Source organism: Podarcis erhardii (genome assembly GCF_964252035.2).
Source record: "Podarcis erhardii genome assembly, chromosome: 1".
NCBI lineage: Eukaryota > Metazoa > Chordata > Lepidosauria > Squamata > Lacertidae > Podarcis > Podarcis erhardii.
In genome coordinates, this window is record NC_138497.1 from 118,819,679 (window position 1) to 118,845,230 (window position 25,552).

Consider the following 25,552-nt stretch of genomic DNA (forward strand, 5'->3'; position numbering starts at 1 on the left):
TTTGTCATAATGAGTCAGTAAGGGACTCACACAAGGGTCAGTGAAGCAGTATGCACATTTTCAGTATGGAGGGAAAGGATACTGTGTGACATTGACACACATGCGCTCCTTATAGTATTGTAACCAGCGGTGGAGCAAGCTGATCAGGCGCCTGGGGCGGCGCACGTGCCCTGCATCCAGGGGCAGGCCACTCCGCGGGGCCTCCAAGGAGTCTGCCTGCCTCCTCCCACTCAGCCACCCTATAGCTGAGGGGAAGGCGGTGGGCAGACTGTTTGGGGCAGCGCGGAGCCTGCGAGCGCCCAAGCCACCACGTCTGTGGCGATCACACAGGGTCCCCGGACGGTTGATGGTCTATTGATCCCTGTGCCACCACTGTGATTTCTTCCCCGCTGCCACCAACCCATTTCTCTCGGGTACACACAGAGTCCAGACAGTTGTTAACATTAAATCAAATAAGCAAGTTTATTTTATAAGCATTAACAAGTTTATGGTTTCAGATAATTTTCCGTGTCAGTTTCTTAACCTTAGTTCCTTTACTGGCCTACACCTTCCTAATAACTTCTAACTGATTATCCCAACTGTCTATCTGACTCCTCCTAACAGTTCCTCTCACTCTCTCACATCAAAACTAGACCAACCCACAGACTTATCCTCCCTCTTCCTTCTCCAACTCCCAACTGACTTCCCAACAACTCCAACTCTAACTCTATCTCCTCCCCTTGGGTTCCCACTGGCCAATCACTTCACACTCATTTAACCCTTTCCTTATGACCCACCTGGGAGGGCAAACGCCACAACGTCACTCCCAGGAGAGATGCGTGGCTCGGGCATGCTGCAGGCCCTGTGGTGAGTGCCGCCTGGCATGTTGTCACCCCCCTCAGTGGTGACACCTGGGTTGGACCCTTCACCCCCTTCCTCCGCCCCGATTGTAACCCTGGCTTCTTTTGGAGTAAACAGAGTCTCTGCCATGTGCAGCTTTCTGACTTCAACCACACAGTGTGTTCTCTCCTCCATCTCAAGTGTCCACCCTGCCCAACTTAACCCATTTTGTGGAGATGTTAGGTAGAGCAGGTATTTCAAAGAAACCTTAAGGGGGAAGAGGATAAGCAGCCTTCGAGAGTTGCATACGCTTTCTTTGTCCATATTTCATACTATGAAATCTTTAGAAAATTGCTTAGGTAAGTTAATGCTGCCCCCAGGCAAATTCCCGGTCCCTAAACAGCTCTTTCTCATCAATCCACCAGAGGAGTCTGCAGATCCTGGCAGGATTCCATAGGTCATATATTTTTATATATATATTACTTAGATGAACTCATAGTCTGCCTTCCAGTCATTAATAGCTGGTAGGGTTTTCTACAACTTTTCCTCTTTCCTCTTTCCTCTTTCCTCTTTCCTCTTTCCTCTTTCCTCTTTCCTCTTTCCTCTTTCCTCTTTCCTCTTTTCTTTTCTTTTCTTTTTTTTTTTTTTACACTTTGCAGTTGCATGAGGCCAAAGTTACAGAGTGGAAAGTATAAAATTATACCCAGATTACCTGTTCTGGAATATATCATTGCTAGAAATAGAAGCACCACTCCTAATTATTCTTATCTCTACTAAGGACTGGTGACAAACACTGACTTTGTCAAATTCTTTCAGGCACACACTTCTGCTCGTTTTCAAGGTTTATATATAAAAAATATTGCTAAGTATGTTGCTACTTTGTTTTCCTATCTGGATGGGTGAATCAAAGGAGAAACAAACTACTTGTGAAAATAGTGGAACGCTCTACCATCTATAAAAAAACTTCAGTGCAATATTGCTTGCTCCCAAAGGATGCTCAAAGCAGTCTCTTGGTTTGTTTGCTTTTCCTGTATTACTAAATACCTGTGGATTCAGGAGTTTGCCGATGTTCCACAAAGAGGTGGACTAGGAGGAGCCCAATATGCTTGTCCTAGTGAGCAAAACCTCTCTTTGAGCTCCCTTTGTTTTAACTACAGAATTTGAAGTGGAGAATGGTTGCTGAATTCTAACCTGAACCGCCTTATTGTGCTTAATACAATTGTTGACAGCATGTCACCGTAAAGGATTGCTGGACTTTGATTTCACAATAGGTTGGTCATTTTTCTACCAGTTCAGTTGGAATTATTGGGTAGGGAGCCAGTCATTGAAGCAGTTTGCCACATGCGAGCACTGATTTGCTGATGAGCCATTGGCAAGATATGTGACTTTTTTTCCAGCTTAGACAACTGTTTCACCCAATTCAAACAAGGTAAACGGGAGCAGGGGAATAGACCTGCTTTGAAAACAAGCGCAAATTGGATTGCACTAAGCTTTGTCCATGAGAAAGGTTGCTGGCATGTTGGCAAAGAAAGCAACTCTACCCCTACTGAAGCATTTTTGCAATGTTTTCTGGTTGTGTGCACCGAACATCTGAATGTTTCTAAGAGCAATTGTATTTTTCCTGGCAGTGTAATATAGCAGCTCCTTAGCTCAGCAGCAAGCCACCTGTTTGGCTTGCAAAATGCCCCAGGTGTCTGGAGGTAGAGCTGGAGGTGTCCCCTGTCTGAAACTTTGGAGAGTTTCTGCCATGCAATCCTCAGTGAGATGGTCTTAATGGTAGGACTCAGTGTGAGACTGCTCCCTGTGTTCCTATTTTCCGCAGTAGAAAAAAATATATATGACCGTGTAGTGACATTTTTTTTGTTGCTTGTCCATACAATGTCTAGTCTTGTTTCTTACTGGGTTTTTTTATTATTATTTAAAGGAACTAGACACAAACCTGGCTGCCTTCACCACTGCCTTTGAGAGGGCGACAGCTGAGAAAATCTGCTGCCAGGAAGAAGTGAATAGAACTAATAAGACTATTGAGCTGGCCAACAGATTAGTGAAAGGTCTCGAGGTGAGGTCCTACAGGGCAGCCTAATGAAGCAGCCTACAGAAAGCATGCCTTTGTTATACACTAGTGATCTGACAATAACAGAGGCACTTAGCAAAGAACCTGATGAGCTGAAAAAAAATTATGTCATTATCATTCATTTTTCCCCATAAAGGAAACATGTTTTTGACCTTTACGTTTTCTTACAATTTGCCTCGCTGCCGTATATATTAACTGCAAGATTACCTACTAACTAACATGTCGATGAACGTTTAGAAAAAAGGCAGGAATGGCAACTCTTGGGCAGTGCTAACAGACTTTTTTTAAAAAAAAAGATGTTCCAAGTCTAAGATGCTCTGAGATCACACCTGAATATTTCTTAGGATTGCAGCAAAATACCCAATACAATTTGTCCTAGTTATTTAAGGAATATGATACTTGGCTATTCAGACTTGAGTTTTACTCAGAGTAGACCAGTCTAAATTAATGAACACAACTAAGGCTGTGCGCGCACTCCCGTTTACTCTGCACCCAGTGTGCTGCCACCACTGATTGGGGAAGCAGCATACATGCAACATGAGCCACAAATCCATTTCTGTCCTGTAGTTTCCTATAAAAGATTGCATTTTGATGCATCCCCACAGCTTTGAGCCAGATTGAGAAAAAGAACTACCTAGCTGTGTTTTAAGCTGGTAATATGTACATAGCCAGAGTTGGGTCCGTCAATTTCAATTCACTGTGAGTAAAACCTTTTTTTGAATCCCACCCTAAAACTCCTCCCTGTCACCTAGGCCTAGACATGCTTTAAAATACTATCTATCTGTGTGTATCTGGTTGCACCATAGTGTAAAAGGTAAACTGTGCCTTCCAATGAGCACCCCACAGAAAGCAATGTAACATATGCATTTTGATGCAACATTAGCACGTTCACCTGATTTTCACTCTCAGTTTCTGATCCATGAAGTGATTGATCTGTGCACAGAAGCTTGCTTTCATATGCATATCCTTTGCTGGACTAGGAATACCTACATACCTAGAATTCATCAGATGCTGATGCAGTTGTCCAAGCCAAAGGTGACATACTGCATGTTTCATTTATGTTTAGCTGGCTTCCCCCTCCCCAGGTCAATGATAAACAAACAAAGCTGGCATTTCAGTGCTTTTGCACCCTGTACAATGCTGGCTATTTACCCGAGGCTTTTACACATGGCAACACACAATCAAACATGGCTTAGCTTAAACCAGGAGTGAGGAACCTGTGAGGAAAATCTCCAGATGTTGTTGGACTCCAACTGCCGTCATCCCCAACCAGCATGGCTGGTGGTAAGGTCTGATGGAAGGTCTAAGCTCAACTATCTTAGACTCTACAGTACAATATGATTTGCTCTGGGAGAGCAGTTTAGTACCATTCATGTCTGGGCAAAGTCTGTCAGTGGAACCTCTACCTGCGACCATAATATGTTCCAGAGGTCCGTCCAGAGGTCGAAACAGGTAGCTGGGAGAGGCACCATTGGGCACGGGTGGCAATTGCCACTTCTGCGTATGTGCGGATGGCGATCGCCGCTTCTGCACATGCGCAAACAGCGATCGCCGCTCCTGCAGATGCGCGGCTGGTGGCAAACCCGCCGGTTACTTCCGGGTTTGCCACGGACGTTGGGCGAAATGGACGCAAGCAGAGGGGGACGTAAGAAGAGGTTTGACTGTACAACAGTACAGCCCCTAAAGATGCTCTGGAAGCTTCAACTGGTTGTGACTGCAGCTGCCCAACTGTTGACAGATTTAAGGCAGCACCAGCATATTATGCCTTTTTTTCTTTTTAAGCCCACTTTGTTAAGTTTAACTTTGTTTACATGCCCATTTTCAAGTTGCGGCACTGACCTTTAAAGCCCTAACTGGCCCAGGTCCTGGATATCTTGAGGAAAGCTAAATTCCTCAATTTAAGATCAGTCCATGAAGCCCAGCTAGATTGTCATCTGTGTTAGGCCTCCATCTTAAGAATGCCCTCCCCTGAGAAGCCCTCTTGTCTCCTTTTTAAAACAGGTGGAGACTCCCTGCTCCATTCCACTGAGCTTTTAACCAGCCTGTTTGCCTCATGATGCAAGTATCCAAGGACCTAAACCCAAGGTTCCTTCCTTATAGTTATAGACAACTTTGTAGTTGCCTTAAGCTGCTATAAATTAACCTATGGCCCTTTTATTTCAGTCAGAGAATGTGAGGTGGGCTCAGTCTGTAGCTCAGTATCATGAGCAAGAGAAGACACTGTGTGGAGATGTGCTTCTAACAGCGGCATTCATTTCGTACGCTGGGCCATTTGCCAAACGGTATCGGCATGAGCTAATTCAGAATCTGTGGCTGCCCTTCTTGAGAACCCAAAAGGTAGTATGCAATAAAGATGTCTTTAGTTGAAATGTTTTGGGGGAATAATTTTTGAAAACTATACATTATGCTTCTGTGTTGCCAGCAAAAAAAAAAAAAAAAAAAGAAATATAAAAAAAATCTTACAATCCTTCATTAGATAAGGAGGGGGTACATATTAAAAGTGCACGAAAACACATTTTACATGAGCAAAATATTTCACTGTTCTTAATCGTAGTAATAGAATTGGATTCTTTCTCCCCATTCAAAATAGTTCAGTAGTAATTCAGTTGCTAACACAGATCAAAATGGCATAATCCACGATACCTTTAGGGACAGCCTGACATTTTGCTACATCATTATTATTATTATTATTATTATTATTATTATTATTATTATTTCAATTTATATACCGCCCTTTATCAAAAGATGCCAAGGTGATATACAACATTAAAAACATAATAAAAACATACTGGCAGAGACAGCCTAATAATAAAAAGTCATCATAATAACAGTCCTCTCCCCCACACTTTCACAGGCCACAGATTATTTGTTGTTGTTGTTGTTGTTGTTTAGTCGTTTAGTCATTTCTGACTCTTCGTGACCCCATGGACCAGAGCATACCAGGCACTCCTGTCTTCCACTGCCTCCCGCAGTTTGGTCAGACTCATGCTGGTAGCTTCGAGAACACTGTCCAACTATCTCGTCCTCTGCCGTCCCCTTCTCCTTGTGCCCTCCATTTTTCCCAACATCAGAGTCTTTTCCAGGGAGTCTTCTCTTCTCATGAGGTGGCCAAAGTCTTGGAGCCTCAGCTTCAGGATCTGTCCTTCCAGTGAGCACTCAGGGCTGATTTCCTTCAGAATGGAGAGGTTTGATCTTCTTGCAGTCCATGGGACTTTCAAGAGTCTCCTCCAGCACCATAATTCAAAAGCATCAATTCTTCAGCGATCAGCCTTCTTTATGGTCCAGCTCTCACTTCCATACATCACTACTGGGAAAACCATAGCTTTAACTATACGGACCTTTGTTGGCAAGGTGATGTCTCTGCTTTTTAAGACGCGATTATTTAGGCCTGGTTAAAGAGGAACGTTTTTGCCTGGCACCTAAAGCCATGTAATCATGGCACCAGATGAGCCTCTGTGGGGAGAGCATTCCACAACTGGGGAGCCACCACAGAAAATGCCTGTTCTCTAGTTGCAACCCTCCAAACCTTTCTGGGATGGGAGACACAGAGAAGGGCCTCAGATGACAAACGCAGGGTCAGGGTTGGTTCATAGGGGAGAGGGTTTTGTTTTTGTTTTTTGTTTTTAATGGCATTGTCACACACAGTGCTTTCTTTCTTAAAAATGTTTAGGGGTGCTTTCATTTTGACTCAAGAGAATCACCATTTTATAGTTCAAATCGGGGGAAATAAATACAGTAGATGGACAAAAGTACAAAGAACATGTATGCAAAGAACAAAGAAACTGACCAATCACCATGCTAGATTCCAACTCCTACTTCACACATTAAACGCTCTCTTCCGTCTGACACTTAGGAAACACAGTGACTGGAAATGAGGCTGCCATCGGGGGTAGCAACAGAACAGATGATTCACTGTGCTAGAGTTAGATTAACAAAATGTTTAGGGGTATGCGTACTCCTGTGTACCCCCAGAAAAAAGCACTGGCCATTCAGGCATGTATACTGCTGCAACACACCTTAGGTTTTCCTGTGAAGGAAATGCAGGGTATAAAATGATAGATGATAGATAGATAGATAGATAGATAGATAGATAGATAGATAGACAGATAGATAAGCAGAGTGATCTTGATAAATATCACACAAAGAACGAACTGGTGTTCAATATATGATACACTTTGCTTTCATTCTTTTTGCTTTATAAAATATTTTCATAAAATATATACACCGCTTGATGGTTAAAAAAACCCAACGACCCTCAAAGCAGTTTACATAAAGATAAAACAATAATTCTGAGTTCCGATATGAATGAACTCCTTTATTTCGTTTTGTTTCCTGATATGTAACATTGCAGTAGCACCCATCTATGTTTGTAACATCTGCAATGGGAATTAAGAACCGCAGCGTTCTTTTTCCTCTTGGCGACCCTGCTATGCTCCTGCCTTCCCTCCCTCACTTTCTCCATGCTACAGACATGAGCAGTGTGATGTATTGTCACAGGGACAAGTCACTGAAACTAGGCATTTCTAAGTTAACCTTTATTATTTTAGGTTCCCATTCCAATGACTGAAGGTCTTGATCCGATCTCCATGCTGACGGATGATGCAACAATTGCTATATGGAACAATGAAGGCTTGCCTAGTGATACCATGTCCACGCAAAACGCCACTATTCTTACAAACTGCGAACGCTGGCCTCTATTGATTGACCCCCAGCACCAGGGGATCAAATGGATAAAAAGCAGATATGGCTCGGATTTGAAAGTCATCCATTTGAGTCAGAAAGGGTAAGCGCTCATTGGCAGCTGCTGCTATTAAGAGGAACAAAAACATTAGGTTTGGTATAGTATGACTGTTGATGCAATGCACTGGCTTGTTTTGCTTGTTTAATCCATGCTTGCTGCAAAGATACAGATGTATAAATATATCAACTGACTACAAATACACACACACACACACACACACACACACACACACACACATATACACACTCAAAGAACCAGAGTTTGATCTAAATAACTGGTGAAAATCCCTTAACTCTCTTAATGCTCTTCCTTGTATCTTTTCCTTAGTCCCTTTGCTCTCCCTAAACCTCTCTCTCTCTCTCTCTCTTTTGCAGGTATGTCGATGTGATAGAAGAAGCTATTGTTGCTGGAGACCCTGTTTTAATAGAAAACCTGGAGGAGACCATTGATCCTGTTCTTGAACCTCTGCTTGGAAGGCACATGCTCAAAAAAGGAAGGTGAAGATGTGTGTGTTTATGCATGCGATTTAACTTGGGATGTGATGGAAATTTGATTCAGTTTACGTTTAAAGGCAGATTTCCTAATCTGCACTTTCTGGAACAGATTGAAACGCAGCCATACTTTAAAATTCGCACTCTTCCAGATTTTGTGCCTTTGTTCTCTAGCAAACTAATGTAGGAAGGAAATGCATATGAATTGTTAAAGTGCGCATATAAGTGCATGTACCTAGTGGAATGAACATGCAGAAATGCATTAAGGGGAGAAGTTGATTTGCAAAAATATGTATATTAGACAAAACTGCAAACAGAAAAACTGAAAGAAATTTTCCTTCTGCTCCTGTAAAGAATGGATCCAAACTAAGTTAGTAGCACTTAGTTCCCACTGCAATCAACCTTGTTTATTGAGCATTCATCCCGATTTGCATGTTTATACACCTTCTCATTTATCACTCATTGATTCCACACTTTTCAGTACATTTCCTCCTCACTTTCCTGTCCACAACAATTTTCTTTCTTTCTTAAAGTGGATTTGTTGTACTTGGGTGACAGAGCATTTTAATCCACTTTAATTGCACAAATTAAATTTTGGGAAAGAATTTGCAGCCATAAATAATACTGATATTCCTAGCCCTAAAAGTTAGCTCCAATTACTGCTGCTGTGAATATCTCTACTGGGCAGCTAAACCAAGAAACAAGGTTTATCCGAGTCTGGTTGTCCACAATCCCAGACAATAATGCTTCCAACCTTTTTTACTTTGTAGCCTTAATTTCCCACCTACGTCCAAATCTTGTTTGTGGGTTTGGTTGCCTGCTGGGTCTATCTTGTCTGAATAGCATCTTCACACTAGCTGAACCCTCTTTATGCTGACTATTGATCTACTGTTAAGTCAGACTTGAAATGAAAAAAGCTATCTTTAATTTCTTGCTGCCCTGGGAGCATTTGATTTCCGTGTGGGAGTCTGTGGCCTGTTGAGACCTATTGCATTGTGGTTGCAATTCTGAATTTGAATGAATGCTAAAATCTTTATGGTTTCAACTGGAGCGAATGCTACAGGTTTTTCCTTGCCTTAATTTTTCCATTTCTTCTCCTGCATGTTTTTTTTTTCCCCCCTCAGAAATACAACTATAACTTGCAGTGTTTCCCAGGGTTGCCAGTGTGAAAGGCCTACCCCTCATTACTGTTTGCAAAATCGGAGCGTTTTTCTAGCATGTTTTTCCTTTTGCAGGTATATTAGAGTAGGAGATAAGGAGTGTAAATTTCACCCTAAATTCCGGCTCATCCTCCACACCAAACTTGCCAATCCCCATTATAAACCAGAAATCCAGGCTCAGACCACATTAATCAACTTTACTGTCACACGAGATGGTTTAGAAGATCAACTGTTGGCAGATGTTGTCAACGTGGAAAGACCTGATCTGGAACACTTTAAGGTTTGTATATCACCTCATTTAGATGATCGCGTGTCGTTTGAATGGACCAAGATACGAACAAGCCAAGATATGATCCTCCTTTCATTTGAGTGAGCAAACAAACAAACAAACAAACAAAGAAGTCTTCTGTTAGCTATAGTTTATGATTCATCGAAACCAAGAAACTATGGTTAGCAGTTCTGGAGCAGTCCAGTATATAAACCTATGATTTGAAGCTGGCTTAATAATCTGGCTTGTTCTGATGATGTTAGCCATAGCTTCCTACTGTCTCGGATGATAGGTCATGTAATATATCTTGGTTTATTTGTTCCTTCCACCAAAAGAAGAGAGGAGTGGTTTTGTGCATGCCAGTGTGCCTATCTTCCTGTCCATACTCACAGTTGCATTGTTTTTGCAATGAGTGTTCAGGTAGCTAGGTGTTCCAATATAAAAAGTGCTTCTTTTCAGTCAGCTTTCACTGCATTTTTTTAAAAAAAATGATTGCTGTATTGATTTGCATCAATTGCTTGCTTGGATCACACTTGAAACATTTCCCCTACCAGGCAATGAAATTTTCTTTGTGAAATTTAAAAAGGGTTTATCAACTTCCTTCTCCCATTCATGCAGAATTTTCTTATACAGTGGTACCTTGGTTTAAGAACAGCTTAGTTTATGAACAACTTGGATTAAGAACGCTGCAAACCTGGAAGGAGGTGTTTTGGCTTGTGAACTTTGCCTTGCAATCAGAACATGTTGAGTTTGTTCCATTTGTAAATTGAGTCCCCTGCTGCTATGAGAAAGCACTCCTTCGTTTAAGAACGCTTTGGTTTAAGAATGGACTTCCGGAACAGATTAAGTTCGTAAACCAAGGTACCACTGTACTGGCGACACCACAGCAGTCGCAGAAGTAATTATTCTTAACAGCAAAACATAAATCTGGATGCCCAGCTCATATTTATTGGGGTGGATGTGGTAAAGTTTAGACCTGCTATTTTACTAATTTTTATCTTGTTTTAAGTCTGCATAATAATATTCAGAATAAAGGTTACACTTTTACACATTTCACTTTTTTGTTATCAACCCATTGCTCAATTATTAAACCCTATAAATGGGGGATATAATAAAGTCTTGGGAAATCAGCAAGTTTTAAAGTTCAGCGATGCATACTTCCTGTATTAATGGTGCTTGAATTATAGGTTTGCAACCTTACCATTTTCATTTCAGTCTGAACTCACAAAGCAGCAGAATTATTTTAAAATTGAGTTGAAAATGCTTGAAGATGAATTACTGACACGCCTTTCAGCAGCCGAGAGTAATTTCCTTGGGGATACCCTTTTGGTAGAGAGACTGGAAACAACAAAACACACAGCGGCAGAAATAGAAATTAAGGTAAAATGATCAATATGAAGTAATCACAGCCTACAACAACCATAGTCACAGAACAACGCAAAAGCAACTTTAAAATATATATGTAAAGTCATTATAACATTTTCCCCCTCAACCTACTTATGCAATTCTTAATGTTTTCTATTAGGATTTAATGAAAGTTGTAATCTGCCGTAATTACATTTATATAATCTATAACATAGAATGTATATACCACTGTGTTGTAAAATTCCTGTGCAAATTATACAGTGATCACTTACAAATGAGTAAGCTTTAGTCAGAGGGAAATATTTTACTGCATTCTAAACAAAAGCTATAAAACAAAGGGGATTTAGGCGAAGTGTCGACTCTTTCCATTCTTTTTTTTACACTGCATGTATAACTTTCAGTTGGAAATCAAATGTACTTTGGGTTCCTTTGTTTATCAGAAATATTACCTGTTAACACTATTTCTCAGGAGCCTAAGTTTCCCCCCTCCCTCCAAGCTACAATTAAACTGAGACCATGCATTACAATAAAAAATAAAAAAATGTTTGCTGTTGCTAGACAATAAACTTGGCATACTAAGTAAAAACACAAGAGGTGGGGGGGGGAATAAAAGATTACAGTGGTACCTCGGGTTACATACAGTTCAGGTTACATACGCGTCAGGTTACAGACTCCACTAACCCAGAAATAGTGCTTCAGGTTTAGAACTTTGCTTCAGGATGAGAACAGAAATTGTGCTCCAGCGGCGCGGCAGCAGCAGGAGGCCCCATTAGCTAAAGTGGTGCTTCAGGTTAAGAACAGTTTCAGGTTAAGTACAGACCTCCGGAACGAATTAAGTACTTAACCCGAGGTACCACTGTATTGGAACCAAATGCAGGTGAAGAGAATGTCTTGAGTTTCTGGCTCTCATTAAAACTGTCAACACCAACAGTGATTGTGTGCCAACAAGGGCAGGGAAGACACTACAAAACGAGGGGCTGCAGGTGAACATGAAAGCAATAAAAGTGTGATTCTAATACTATGGTTAGAAATTAATTTCAGTCATTCTGATGCACATCAGTGAATATTTGGTGCTGTCAGAATACATAAGAATAGCAACATGGTTAAGAAACCACTGCATTTTTTAAAAAGTTGGCAACCACTTTGAATCACATCTCTTTCTACCAGTGTCATGCAATTGCCGTTTACAAGCAATTATCAATAATAAATTTGACATAAAAGTGGCAGTGTGTTATATCTAGAAATGGAATGTCCTATATATGGCTTTTATTTAGGGTTGGGTTCTTGTGTAACAAGATATGGCTGCTCCCCTCTGCAGCCCTCTGCGTGCCCAAGGAATTTGCTTTTATGTAATTATGTGAGCAAAATAAATATTATAAGTCCAACCTTGTACTTCCCTATCACCTCTAAGGATATAGTATCAGCTGGTCTAAATTGGAACTTGGGCCTCCTTGAATAATAATAATAATAATAATAATAATAATAATAATAATAATACCCTACTCATCTGACTGGGTTGCTTCCAACATATACAGAAACATAATAAAACATTAAACTTTAAAAAACTTCCCTATACAAGGCTGCCTTTAGATGTCCTTGGCTTGGGAGTTGCATAACTTCATACCTACCAGAATTTTTCTGATGAAAATAGGGACGTCCTACCATACCTTCCAACATTTATCTGATCGAAATAGGGACGTCCTAAAGGAGCGGTTCTCAACCTGTGGGTCCCCAGATGTTGTTGGACTACAACTCCCATCATCCCTGAGCTCTGGCCTTGCTAGCTAGGGGTGATGGGAGTTGTAGTCCAACAACATCTGGGGACCCACAGGTTGAGAAAGGCTGTCTTAAAGAAAAGCGGGATATTCCGAGATAAAATCAGAAACTGGGATGGCTTCTCTAAATCTGGGACTGTCGCTGAAAAATTGGGATACTTGGAGGGTCTAACCTAGTCAGACTTACTACTAGCTCCCTCCCTTCACTTCCCTTCACTTCCCTTCCCCTCCCCTCCCCTCCCTCCCCTTCCCTGTCTTCTTCCTTCCCAACAGATTCTCATACAGAGGTTCTCTAGACACGTTTCTCCATGTGTGTTGCTCTCTCAAATAACTGCATTAATTCTTTGCTCATACCAAAATCCTTTACTTCCACTATGTTCTCTTCTACCTTGGACATTACTCTGAAAAATAGTACTCTATTTCTCTTGTCTTCCAAATGCCACCCAGTCAGTTGTTTTTAACCTATAGGTTCAAAGGAGTGCAGTAGAAAATGATATCACTCATTGTTCTGAATTCTGGGGTGCCAGCTACACCCCTTGCCTTCATACTTGTTGTCCCCTCCTCAGTACCAGCAAGTTCTGAGTTTCATCATATTAACTATCTGATGATTTGTAGGGTTTTGGGGTGGGTGTGTTTTTTTAACCACAACCAACTGGTTGTATGTTCCAGGTTATGGAAGCCAACATCAATGAAGTCAAGATCAACGAGGCCCGTGAACATTACCGCCCAGTAGCAGCAAGAGCCTCGCTTCTCTACTTCCTCATGGATGAGCTGAAGAAAATCAATCCAATGTATCAGTTCTCACTCAAGGTTACTATTCAGGAAGAAATCAATATGTTGTTTTTTTGTGCCGCTGTTTTAATCTAGCATCACTATTGGCTTACAAGCTTGTCTGTCTCCCCTCACAGGCATTTAATGTCGTATTTCACAAAGCGGTGCAACGAGCAGAACCTTCCAACAATGTGAAAGAGAGGGTCAACAACCTGATCGACTGTGTAACCTACTCTACTTTTATTTATATCAGTCGCGGGCTATTTGAGAGAGACAAGCTTACTGTCACGGCCCAAGTAGCTTTCCAGGTAGGCTGGTTTTCTTAGGCAGCGTGCAGACAATAGAAGAAGTTAGAGCCAGTGTCGTCCATGCTGAGATGAAGGGATGGATCTGTGGTCCTCTAAATGTTGTTGGCCTCCAAGTCCCATCAACCCAGCTAGCATGGATGGTGGTCATGGGATTTGTAGTCCAGCTGCTTTTGAAGGGGCCCATTTCCCCATCCATGGTGCACATGGCTATTTTGGAATGTATTTCAATGTTTCAGGTGTCAACCTGATCCCAAGCCTTTTAAGAGTATAGGGCAGGGGTCAGCAGCCTTTTTCAGCCGTGGGCCGGTCCACCGGCCCTCAGACCATGTGGAGGGCCGGACTATTGGGGAGGGGGAATGACACATTCTACTCATGTAAAAACACCAGGCAGGCCCCACAAATAACCCAGAGGTGCATTTTTAATAAAAGGACACATTCTACTCATGTAAAATACACTGATTCCCGGACTGTCCGCAGGCCGGATTGAGAAGGCGATTGGCCAGCCCCTGGGCCTTAGGTTGCCTACCCCTGGTGTAGGGTGTCTCGTGAAGGTTACCCAGTACTGCTAGCCATATAGGGCAACAAATCTTCTATCTCCTTCACACCGGTGCATTGACTTACCTCACTGAGCCAGTGGTGGTGTAGTGGTTAAGAGCGGTAGACTCGTAATCTGGTGAGCCGGGTTCGCTTCCCCGCTCCTCCACATGCAGCTGCTGGGTGACCTTGGGCTAGTCACACTTCTCTGAAGTCTCTCAGCCCCACTCACCTCACAGAGTGTTTGTTGTGGGGGAGGAAGAGAAAGGAGAATGTTAGCTGCATTGAGACTCCTCAGGGTAGTGATAAAGCAGGATATCAAATCCAAACACTTCTTACCTTAACTAAGGTACCTGTCAGCATTTCTGCTTCTCACACACTTTGGACAGTAAAATATTTTTGTGCTCAAGGCTGCTATTCAGGCTTATTTCTATCATGGGCCCTGGTCTCCTGACCAAAGTTTTTTTCCACAGCTTTTGGGGTGATCACCTTCACCATGCATGCAGAGGAGTCGTCCCATCCCCCCCAGTTGAGCTCACTAACAGTAAACAAACACATTTATGAGATTTAGGCCCACATCAGCACAGCTATACCTCGCCGCCATGGGGCTCACAGAATCAGAGTTACGCAACACAGAGAACTTTTGCAAGTTAGCAAGTATAATGCCTCCTCCTTTTTGGCCGTGCTGCATCTGCTATTGTTGTGCACTGAATAAATTTGGACCTGCTTTCCATATATATTTTTCTGTAGCACGTAGGCAGCTGATCCCAGCCCTTTTATTGCGTATTATTTATCTTTTGACCAGAGAGCTAGCTAATGCTCATAGATGCCTTAGATCATGCTATAATCTTTCCCCCTTCTATTATCTAATACTGAATATAAATCAAACACATGCCATGTTAAGGTTAGGAACAGATGGCACTTCTGTTACACGAAGAAGAAATGAGGGTGAAAGAGCAAGAAAGTTGGTGGGGAACCTAAAAAAAAACTTCCCTTTTTAGCTTACCAGGATCCATTGTGTCACCCTCTTGTTATTACACTTAGCTGCAACTCTGTATTGTTAGAGAAGAGATGTTACAAGCTGAAGAAAATGAGGCTGCCCTTAAAATCCTTTGCCAGGTTTTCGCAGGGTTTCTTGCATCCCAACAAAACAGCAGTATTAGAAAATGCCAGCAAGGTATCCCCACTTCCTCAGATAGATTTAACTGCAGTCCTATAATGAGAAGGGTGCCTTCCTTTAAAAATAATAATAATTTAAACATGCTTATCTGTGTGCCTGGGATAATAAAGCTGTCTCGAGAGAGTCCCTTTAGAACCCTGAGATTAACGCTAGAAAGGAGCTTTTACTGAAATTCCTTCAAGGCCACTCAAATATTCAGTGTTTACTGCTCACAAAATATTTGCTGTTTATGTCTCATTCTTTCTCTCCAGCTTTCCCTCTCCCCTCAAAACATTTTAAAGGACACGACTGGTGTTTTTTTTTTAAAGAAACAGCAATTCCCTCACCCATGCTCAGTGTACACCTTCCGTACTGGCCACCACAGCCCTTCCCGCAAATGGCTTGTGTCATGATAGATTTGAATTCGGAGATGAAAGCAACAGTACTCTGAATAGTCTAATTTGTTTGAAGGAAATAAAGCTCTTGTAAGGCATTCCCAAGAGGATCCTGCTCCCTGCGACTGTTTTTTTCCCTCCTCTTCTTTTTCCTTTTTGAAGCAGTGTGTAATCTGGTGCATTTCAAAAGCGAAGCATCTCCTATTCAGAAGTAGCTGCGGAGGTCTTGCTTGCTTTTCCCGGGAACAATAAAATTCGTCATAAATGCCCCTGTGCCCCTTCCATGTCCCCATTCCATTTGTTTCAAAGGGCAGCTGCACTCAGCAGCCAATCATCACATTCCGTTCATTTTCCATTTTGATTGCTGGCATTTGTGCAGCTACTTTGACTCTCCTCAACATGTTCCAAACGTACGTTGCAAATGTTGATGCAGAAATGATGTTGCCCTTTCATGGAGCACTTTTTGAAAATGAACAAACCACCGAAGAGCATTTAGGAGGCTGGTCTTGCTTTGTAATCATGGAGAGTTGCCACCACCAGAAACTTTTGCTTGCTTTGAATAATTCTTCAAAATGCTGCAGTCAGAAAAAGAAAAGAAAAGAAAAGAAAGTTCTTGAACATGACTGGACCTGAGCTATAAATACAGAAGATAAAGCGAGAAAGCACCAATGCAAACTTAGAAGAAACCTCTAAATGATTAGAGAGAACTGGAGAGCTCTAGATGCATGATGTCCTTATTATTATCATCATCATCATCATCATCATCATTTTCAAATTGGATCATCCTTGGCACCGTAAAGACAAAACACTCCATGCTCTGTAGCTCCCCAGATACTCTCAAATCACATTGCAAAAGAAGATTTAGATGGTGTAGGGCACAAAATATATTTTGTGGTAACACTGAAGAAGATTTTATTTGAAATATATTGGGCCTAATGAATAATATTCTCCACACCTAGAGCTTTGCTGAGCTATAATAATACCATTATTGTCATTGTACAACCTGTCTTTCTGTCCTTTTTATAGTACCCCAAAGCGTCACATTGGCTTTAACCAGTGAGGTCCAATAAGAAAGGCTCTTTTTCTCTACGGATGCCTTACCTACATTCCAGCATATTTACAAGGATGCTCCATCATCCCTTCTTCTATACTCTCAATACAATGCATCAGTCTATAACAGGCATAGGCAAACTCGTCCCTCCAGATTTTTTGAGACTACAATTCCCATCATCCCTGACCACTGGTCCTGTTAGCTAGGGATGATGGGAGTTGTAGTCCCAAAACATCTGGAGGGGCGAGTTTGCCTATGCCTGGTCTGTAATGTGGCCACGCTAGGAAGACTGGGTTCTGCTCTTCTCACTGTATCTCAAGGATGATATTGCCGAATAGGAAAAGTTTAAGAAAATGCAAGCAAAATTATCACGGGTCTGGAACAACTCCCCTGTGAAGAAGGCTCGGAACAAGTGGGACTTTCCAATTTAGAAAAAAAGAAAGGATGTTGGTTTGTAAAATTATGCATTGTTTAGAGAAAGTAGGCAAAATGATGTTTTTCTCCTGCTTTTTCTCATGATACTAGAACTCAGGATTATCCAATGAATCTGCATGTTGGGAGATTCCGGATGGATAAAAGGAGGTTTCTTCACCCAATGCATAGTTAGACTATGGTGTTCACTCCCACAAGATGTTGGGATGTGGTAATAATGGGTAGTACAAGTGGGGAGAGTGCTGGGAGCTAATTATGTCCTGCTTTTTATGGGCTTCCCATTGACATCTGACCAGCCACTGTGAAAACAATAGGCTGGACTAGATTAACCTTGGCCTGATCCTGCAGAGTTCTTTTTAAATTCTTAACCCACAGGCTTATGAGTCAACACTATTCCCTCACCTATCTTCTCGTAAATTCCTTACATCGCCTGATCTTTAAAATAAGCCTTTGCCCGAACGATAATACAATCCTGCTTTACCTCTGTTTTCTATTCCGTCCTCTGAGGATCATGCCAGGAATCAGTCACGTCTTCTTGCAAGACTGGTATTTTTAAAAATAAATGACCAAGGGTGAGGAAAACTAGGGTGTTATGTACTGAGTTGAATAGGATCCAAAATGCAGCAGTCTGATTAGTCCTAGAACAATAGGATTCAGAATGCAGCAGTCTGATTGGTCCACAGGAACCACCCAATCCAGCTCCAGGTGGAAGGGAATCCACAACCTGACTGGCCTACAGGAGAAGCCTGGAATTAGCCAATCACATGGGGTCCATTGTGTAAATAATGTATATAAGGCAGACATTCTGGGGGAACTTCCATTCCTCCTCACCACTATGAGCTGAATAAAGAGCATGAAATCCACTCTCAGCTCCGAGTATATTTCACTGACTGAGGCCATGGGGTGGGGTGGAGTAGTACCTTTAACCCTTGGTTCCCACTGTGGCAGAATCAGAATCCCGCTGCGGCAAGTGCCTATTATATGTAGTGGAAGGGAAGTTCCCATAGGCTTGGGTAGATTTCCATTGGGACCACAGCAGGGACAAAGGATTAATGTTTTCTCCTTTCCTCCATGCTAGCCTTCCCATTGTACATCAGCTATTCATTAAAAAAAAAAATCAGCCACTCAAGGGCTAAAGATGTGAATAATGTTGTATCTGAGGCCAATTTTATATGGTACTTTGCCTAGCATGGAAACAATTAAGCAACATAGATAAAATATAGTACGTAGCACACTTCTGAGATGTTTGGAGATACTTGAGAAGCTTCATGTCCATTTTAAACTGGCCTCCCCCCCCCCCGATGTTTTCTCTGACTTAAAAAAAAAACCCAAAACTTTTCTCATTATTTGTTTTTAGCTCTTGCTTATGAATAAGGAGATTGATGCCCGTGACCTAGATTTCCTTCTGAGATTTAATATTGACCACAGTTATAACAGCCCTTTGGATTTCCTCTCCAATTCCACCTGGAGCGCAATTAAGGTGCAGTATGCATGCAACTCGAAATATTTTGCATATTTTGAAGGGTGGGAGAGCTTTGCCAGTGTTTTTACAAAAACACTCAATGCCTTTGGCTCTCATTTAGACAATGAGTTTCATGGATGAATTTCGTGGCTTGGATAAAGACATAGAAGGATCTCCAAAACGATGGAAAAAAGTGGTGGAGTCAGAATGTCCCGAGAAAGAGAAGTTTCCACAAGAATGGAAGACCAAAAGTTCCCTCCAGAAACTGATTATGATGAGAGCCTTGAGGCCAGATCGGATGACTTACGCTGTCAGGTTAGATTATGTATACTAACTGTTAGAATGCATTAGGAGCAGATCTGTGGGCTGGGCTTGATTTTGAGCAAAAGCAAGACATGATGAAATGCTGTGCTGTTGAGAGAATGTCTTTCTTTATAGCTTGGAAATGCTATTTCCCCCCCGAGGCATGATTAGCTGCAACTCCTCATTGCAGGAATTTCGTTGAGGAGAAACTTGGGAGCAAATATGTGGAGGGACGTAAGACTGACTTTGCAAAATTGTTTCAAGAGAGCGGGCCTGCTCTGCCAATAATTTTCATTTTATCTCCCGGAGTTGACCCCCTGAAAGATGTGGAATCTTTAGGTAAGGCTGTTTATTTTCAAATCCCCACTTGTCCATGAAGCTCACTGGCTGACCTTGGCCCAGGCACCATCTCTTAGCCTGACCTACCTTAGCCACACCTAGCCAGTGTGGTGTAGTGGTTAAGAGCGGTAGTCTCGTAATCTGGGGAACCGGGTTCGCTTCCCCGCTCCTCCACATGCAGCTGCTGGGTGACCTTGGGCCGGTCACACTTCTCTGAAGTCTCTCAGCCCCACTCACCTCACAGAGTGTTTGTTGTGGGGGAGGAAGGGAAAGGAGAATTTTAGCCACTTTGAGACTCCTTCAGGTAGTGATAAAGCGGGATATCAAATCCGAAATGGTGAGGAGAACCATTTTACTCCACCAGGCATGTCGCCTTGCCTCTGCCATTGACGGAGCCGGTGCCGCACAATTTATGTGAACAGGTTCTGCAGTGCGCACACATGCTGTGCTCACATTGCCACAGAATATTGAGAAGCCCTGGCCCCTTCCTTGAAAATTTGGGGGACCCTTGACCCCCAGATGGCATCCAGCCCACATCTCAACCCCCCCATGGCACCCCGTGCACCACCCTAAGCTTCTTGGAAGATAAAGGTGGCATGTCAATGTAACTGATAAATAAAATAAATAATAATATTTGGGGGGAAATTGCCTTGCAATAACCTGTGTGTTCTTAGGCAAAATTGCATGCAGACATGTATGTAAGGATAAATGTGCACTAAACGGCACTTGAGGACTAAAAAAAATATCTTGCCAGCCGGGGTTGAGAATGTGAAGAACTGAATATTGGAGAAATGAGAGAAACCGAAATGGTCAGATTCTCCCATCTCAATGGAAAGCTGATTTGGGTGTAAAGTGTCAGATTCAGACTGGAGGGGGATATGGAGGGGAGCATCTTTCAAGGAGCTATCAGCATCAATAAGGGCAGGCGAAGGCAAACTCGGCCCACCAGATGTTTTGGGACTACAACTCCCATCGTCCCTAGCTAACAGGACCAGTGGTCAGGGATAATGGGAGTTGTAGTCCCAAAACACATGGAGGGCTGAGTTTGCCTATGCCTGAGTAAGGATGACAGCACTGCTCCTATGTAATGAAATTTTGAGACCTGATCTCTTTTTAAGCATAGTTCTGGGGGGGAAAGCCTTCTTATCCATCCATATGGGTGTCAAGGTATTGCAGCAGAAATTGATGATAATCCTCCTGGCAGCCAGCACGAAGATATCCTGCGGCTGGAAGGCATCCTAAAAGCTGTCTTTGCAAAGCGGGCAGTCTTGCCTTCGTCACCTGGCACTGGCTGCATTTGAAGCTGCATGGTTTCCATTTATATCTTTTAAAAATGCTGGTGCTGATGGTAATAGGCCACCATCTGCTCATGACTCGTTCTGGAAGGATGCAATAGCATAGCAGAGATTTGTACCCGCATAAACCTGATGTCTTGTCAGTGCTGGTTTGCACTTTCAAAGGTGCACAAGTTATGTCTTTATGCCAATCACCTACACAATGCAAATGCTGTATTTGTTGTGGGTAGTGTTTATGTTTTATATTTTAACATTTATTTGGTTTTTGTTGTGTGTTTTTTTAAAGCACATTAAAATATTTGATGTTTGCAATAAATTTGCTTTTCTTTACCTATAATGCAGTTTTGTACAAACGGGATACCTTCCTTGATTTTAGTTTTGCATAATTTAGGCACTTACCTTAGTGTACCGGCAACCACAATGGGGCTTACTTCTAAGGAGGCATGTACAGGATTGCAATGTTAGATAGACGTCAATATTTAAATTTGCCATGCAGAACGTATAAGTTTGGCCTTGTACATTAACACCATTTATTTCCATGGTTTTCACTGTGCACACAGTGATCTTGTATCCATAGGAGCATGCCCTCACTTCAGTGTGTTGGAGAAGGCAACACATAATGTACTTTTTAAAATCCTTATGAAGTCTAAGGAGTTGTCTTATGCTACTAAGGCAGGCCATTGGTCTGTTGAAGTATTATCTACTTCAGAGATTTCTGGGCTCCAGCCACCATGACCAATGATCAAGCATAATGGGGAGTTGTATTCCAATGGTCTCTGAAGGGCATCATGACGTTTACTCAGGCCACAACCCTCTACAGTCTGAGAGGAACCAGGGACTGAACCTCGGACCTTTTTGCATGTAAATCACTGAACTATGGACCCTGCTCTTTCTCAAAGTGATATCTGAAGGCGTTTCTCCGTCCCCATCGTTCAGTCCGGACACTGAGGTCCAACTCTGAGGGCCTTCTAGTGGTTCCCTCCCTGCGAGAAGTGAGGTTACAGGGAACCAGGCAGAGGGCCTTCTCGGTAGTGGCGTCCACCTGTGAACTGGCCGCCAATCAGATGTCAAACTGATAAACAACTATTTGACTTTTAGAAGACATCTGAAGGCAGCCATCAGTTCAGGGAAGTTTTTAATGCTTGATGTTTTATTGTGTTTTTTAATACTTTGTTGGGAGCCACCCAGTCAGATGGGCAGCATAATAATAATAATAATAATAATAATAATAATAATAATACATCTTGTATAATCGTGTCATCATGTTACTGTGTCCAGCAACAAGCAAAAGGCTGAGCCTTCTGACGTTTAGAAATTAGAAAATTGTGGCGTTAACATAGAAGAAGCGAGAGAGGTTGCAATCTGTCACCAATTGAGCTCGATCGGAAACACTCCTGTGGGTTGTGGGAAGCATGGATTGCAACAGACCTGTGTGTGCACGCGCACACAGAGAGCGTCTTAGAATAAGGGGTGGGGGTTTAGTTACATTCTCCTCTGTGCAACATAATATTTTTTTTCCAAAAAGCACATGCTCTCTCGCATTTCCTGGGGCTGCCTTGTTCTGTTTAGGGAGCAAGCTTGGCTTTACCATTGATTCGGGGAAGCTTCAGAACGTGTCTCTGGGTCAAGGGCAGGAGGTCATAGCTGAGATGGCTCTGGAAAAGGCATCGAAAGAAGGGCACTGGGTTATCCTCCAAGTAAGTCTAATCCCTTCATTGCACCGATTTTGCAATATAGTGCTGTCCGTGGGTTTAAAAATAATGTATGCACAGCTCAGATTGTAGCAGCTTCCTCTTAAGGCTCTTCTCCAAACAAGGGCTCATGGGCGGGGAGGGAACTTATCACTTAACCTTTAGGTGTGTATATTTGCATAGCCTATAGTAGCATTAATTTCAGTATTAAAATACGAGCAACTGCAGCAACTGCTTTGTGTGGCAGGGAGAGTTATCAAGATACTTTCTCTAACATTCCCTATCTGATTTACTAATTTATTATCTATCTATCTATCTATCTATCTATCTATCTATCTATCTATCTATCTATCTATCTATACACACACACACACACTCCCTTAGTTAATATATGTGTAGAAGAATGTATTGTTACTCTTTATAATCAGATGAATAGAGACAAACAGAGAAGATTGCGGTCATTATTGTGCTAAATAGACGGATTTGAGGTCTTGTGGTGGGGTGGGTTTCTTTCATTATCTTTTTTAGCACCCTCAAAATATTGTGCTTCGGCAAACTGCTTTGTTTGGCTCGTTATCAATAAAATGTTTCATATTTCAAATCAATAGCTCACTGGGAAGCCTCTTTTCTTCTTCCCTGTAGAATATTCATCTTGTTGCAAAGTGGCTTGACACATTAGAGGAATTACTGGAGAAGCACAGTGAAGGAAGTCACTCAGCCTATCGTGTTTATATGAGTGTTGAACCTGCCCCCACCCCCAAAGAGCATGCAATTCCACAGGGAATCTTGGAAAACTCTATTAAAATAACCAATGAGCCACCAACCGGGATGCTGGCTAATCTTCACGCTGCATTGGATAATTTTGACCAGGCAAGTAAAAATATCACTTGAATGGATCGGCCACACAAAAATTAGATTATTAAACATATTATTTTGAAACCACATGATTGTTGAAGAGAGCTGCTGCAGATTATAAAATGGAGTATACCCTCACTCTCTTCAATAGTGTTGGAAAACCTAGATTGACAAATTTATTTACAAAAATAGTTCTCTGGCATAAATGCATGCATATACCTACTGTGTGCAGCTAAGTACTGCCACTGGTCTAAGCTGCTCTTGAAAAATTATTCTTTGCAAGGTGGGCTATACTATTTGTGCAATGTTTTGTAAATTACTGGTACTCTGTTGCTGAGACTGTAGCAGCAGCTTGACATAGTTTATTTGAATTTACAGTAGAGACCTTGACAGAAAATATCCGACCATGAAAACTATATGAAGAAATAAAGCTTGGGCTGCATATATATATATATATATATATATATATATATATATATATGGATGGTTCTTTTTCCTTCTTGGGAACTTCCCTGGCTTTTTTCTGGCCCACGCAGGACCAGTCTAGATAGTTAGCCTTGGTGAAGACTTGACGTTTTCATCCCCAGAAAAGTTTTTGAGTTTCTGCTGAAATGAGGCTGCATTTTAATGTTGTATTTTAATCTTGTTTTTTAAGTTGTATTTCAATCAATTGTTTTATATCTGGTGTTAGCCACCCTGAGCCCGGTCTTGGCTGGGGAGGGTGGGGTATAAATAAATTTTTTTATTATTGTTATTATTATTTTCTTTTGGCATTAAAATATCAACGTATAGACAAGCCAAACAACGCAACGCACACTTGAGTCACCAGCAGCAGCTAACTGGCATTTCCTTCAAGATGTTAGACCAGGATAGTTGACCTACAGATTTTGTTATAACTGTACCAATTGCTGAATTTATTTTTCTGAAATGGCTATTCTTCTTTTTAAGGGTTTTCAGGGTTGAAGAGCTTTCCTTAGCTATATTTTGTGCTCGCATGTTAACATTTAAAGTAGGCTTTTTGGGAAAAAGTGAAATAGTTGCTGTGTGTGTGAGAGAGAGAAAATGCCATGATCTATAAACTAAAAGAGCAAATATTTTGTGCCTGTCGTCTGTCAGTAAAGTCATTCAGGTCCATTCTTTCAGCTGTCAGAAATGTGTTGTCTATGCCCTGACACAGGGTCTCTTTCAGAAGAGGCGGGGAAGAAGAAACATTCATCTATCTGCTTTCTTTTGTGCAGAACATTCTTGACCAGTGTACCCGTGAGCAGGAATTTAAGGCGATTCTCTTTCCACTCTGCTACTTCCACGCCTGTGTGGCTGAGCGGCGGAAATTCGGACCTCAGGGCTGGAACAGGAAATACCCTTTCAACAACGGGGACCTTACAATTTCGGTCCACGTTCTGTACAATTACCTAGAAGGGAACTCACAGGTAGGGTGGCATTTAATCAAACCCACTTAAGAATCATCCCTTTGGTTAACTCTTGTCCCCCCTGCACCTATGCAGTGCTCAGGTGGTTATTGTCTATGTTGCAATGTGGTTTTTAAGGACAATTAGCACATCGTATGCCTTCCGTGAGCGTGGCAGACAGAATGCTGGCAGTTTCGTGACATATTGTTCTGAATCTGGCGACTGAGACGGATTTGGTCTTCGCTGAGGAAGGCAGTTGTGGCACTAACTCCAGTCTGCTTTCTGCCTTCGCAGTTTGGTTTGTGTGCCTTCTTGATTCCTCGCTTTAACATCTTGAGTATGTTTAAAGAAAAGAAAAAAATCCCCACCTTATTGGTCCTCAGGTACCCTGGGAAGATCTACGTTACTTGTTTGGAGAGATTATGTATGGCGGTCATATTACAGACGATTGGGATAGGCGGCTGTGCTGTACTTACCTGGAAGAATATATGCAACCCTATCAGGTAATAAGAGCTTTAGCGATTGCACAATGCGTTTCCTGAGTTAGAGCTCCCCCAACTGGAAGCAGATGCTTTTTTTCCCCTCCCCAAAGTATGTATACTCTTTGCTTAATCACTGCATTGATCAAAGAATATCTTCCTCCTCGTCCTTATTTATGACGGTAGACAAACAAGGGTGATAATGTGCAAATTTAGATTCCTCCCAGTATCTGACACTCAAAACAAATCTGCTTTGTAATTTTACACCAGCGCTAAAAGCAAAGTTACTTTACAATGTTTGTTTACCATTCATTTATTTTACTGTGTAGTGAAAGAATAGCTTTTCCTACTGTAGCATAACATTCACCTATATATT

The 25,552-nt window shown here is 41.9% G+C and overlaps 1 protein-coding gene across 1 annotated transcript in view; it reads left to right on the forward strand.

The window, feature by feature from the left end:
- LOC309335313 (dynein axonemal heavy chain 11-like) overlaps window positions 1–25,552 on the forward strand; it is a 218,587-nt gene that overhangs the window by 167,196 nt on the left and 25,839 nt on the right. The window contains exons 53-67 of the mRNA XM_081850263.1: window positions 2,744–2,878; window positions 5,057–5,230; window positions 7,441–7,676; window positions 8,009–8,131; window positions 9,361–9,565; window positions 10,769–10,933; window positions 13,363–13,503; window positions 13,602–13,772; window positions 18,701–18,823; window positions 18,927–19,120; window positions 19,299–19,447; window positions 22,312–22,439; window positions 23,076–23,303; window positions 24,527–24,718; window positions 25,081–25,200. Of these exons, the coding sequence (XP_081706389.1) occupies window positions 2,744–2,878; window positions 5,057–5,230; window positions 7,441–7,676; window positions 8,009–8,131; window positions 9,361–9,565; window positions 10,769–10,933; window positions 13,363–13,503; window positions 13,602–13,772; window positions 18,701–18,823; window positions 18,927–19,120; window positions 19,299–19,447; window positions 22,312–22,439; window positions 23,076–23,303; window positions 24,527–24,718; window positions 25,081–25,200 (2,484 nt within the window). The remainder of the gene's footprint in view (window positions 1–2,743; window positions 2,879–5,056; window positions 5,231–7,440; window positions 7,677–8,008; window positions 8,132–9,360; window positions 9,566–10,768; window positions 10,934–13,362; window positions 13,504–13,601; window positions 13,773–18,700; window positions 18,824–18,926; window positions 19,121–19,298; window positions 19,448–22,311; window positions 22,440–23,075; window positions 23,304–24,526; window positions 24,719–25,080; window positions 25,201–25,552) is intronic.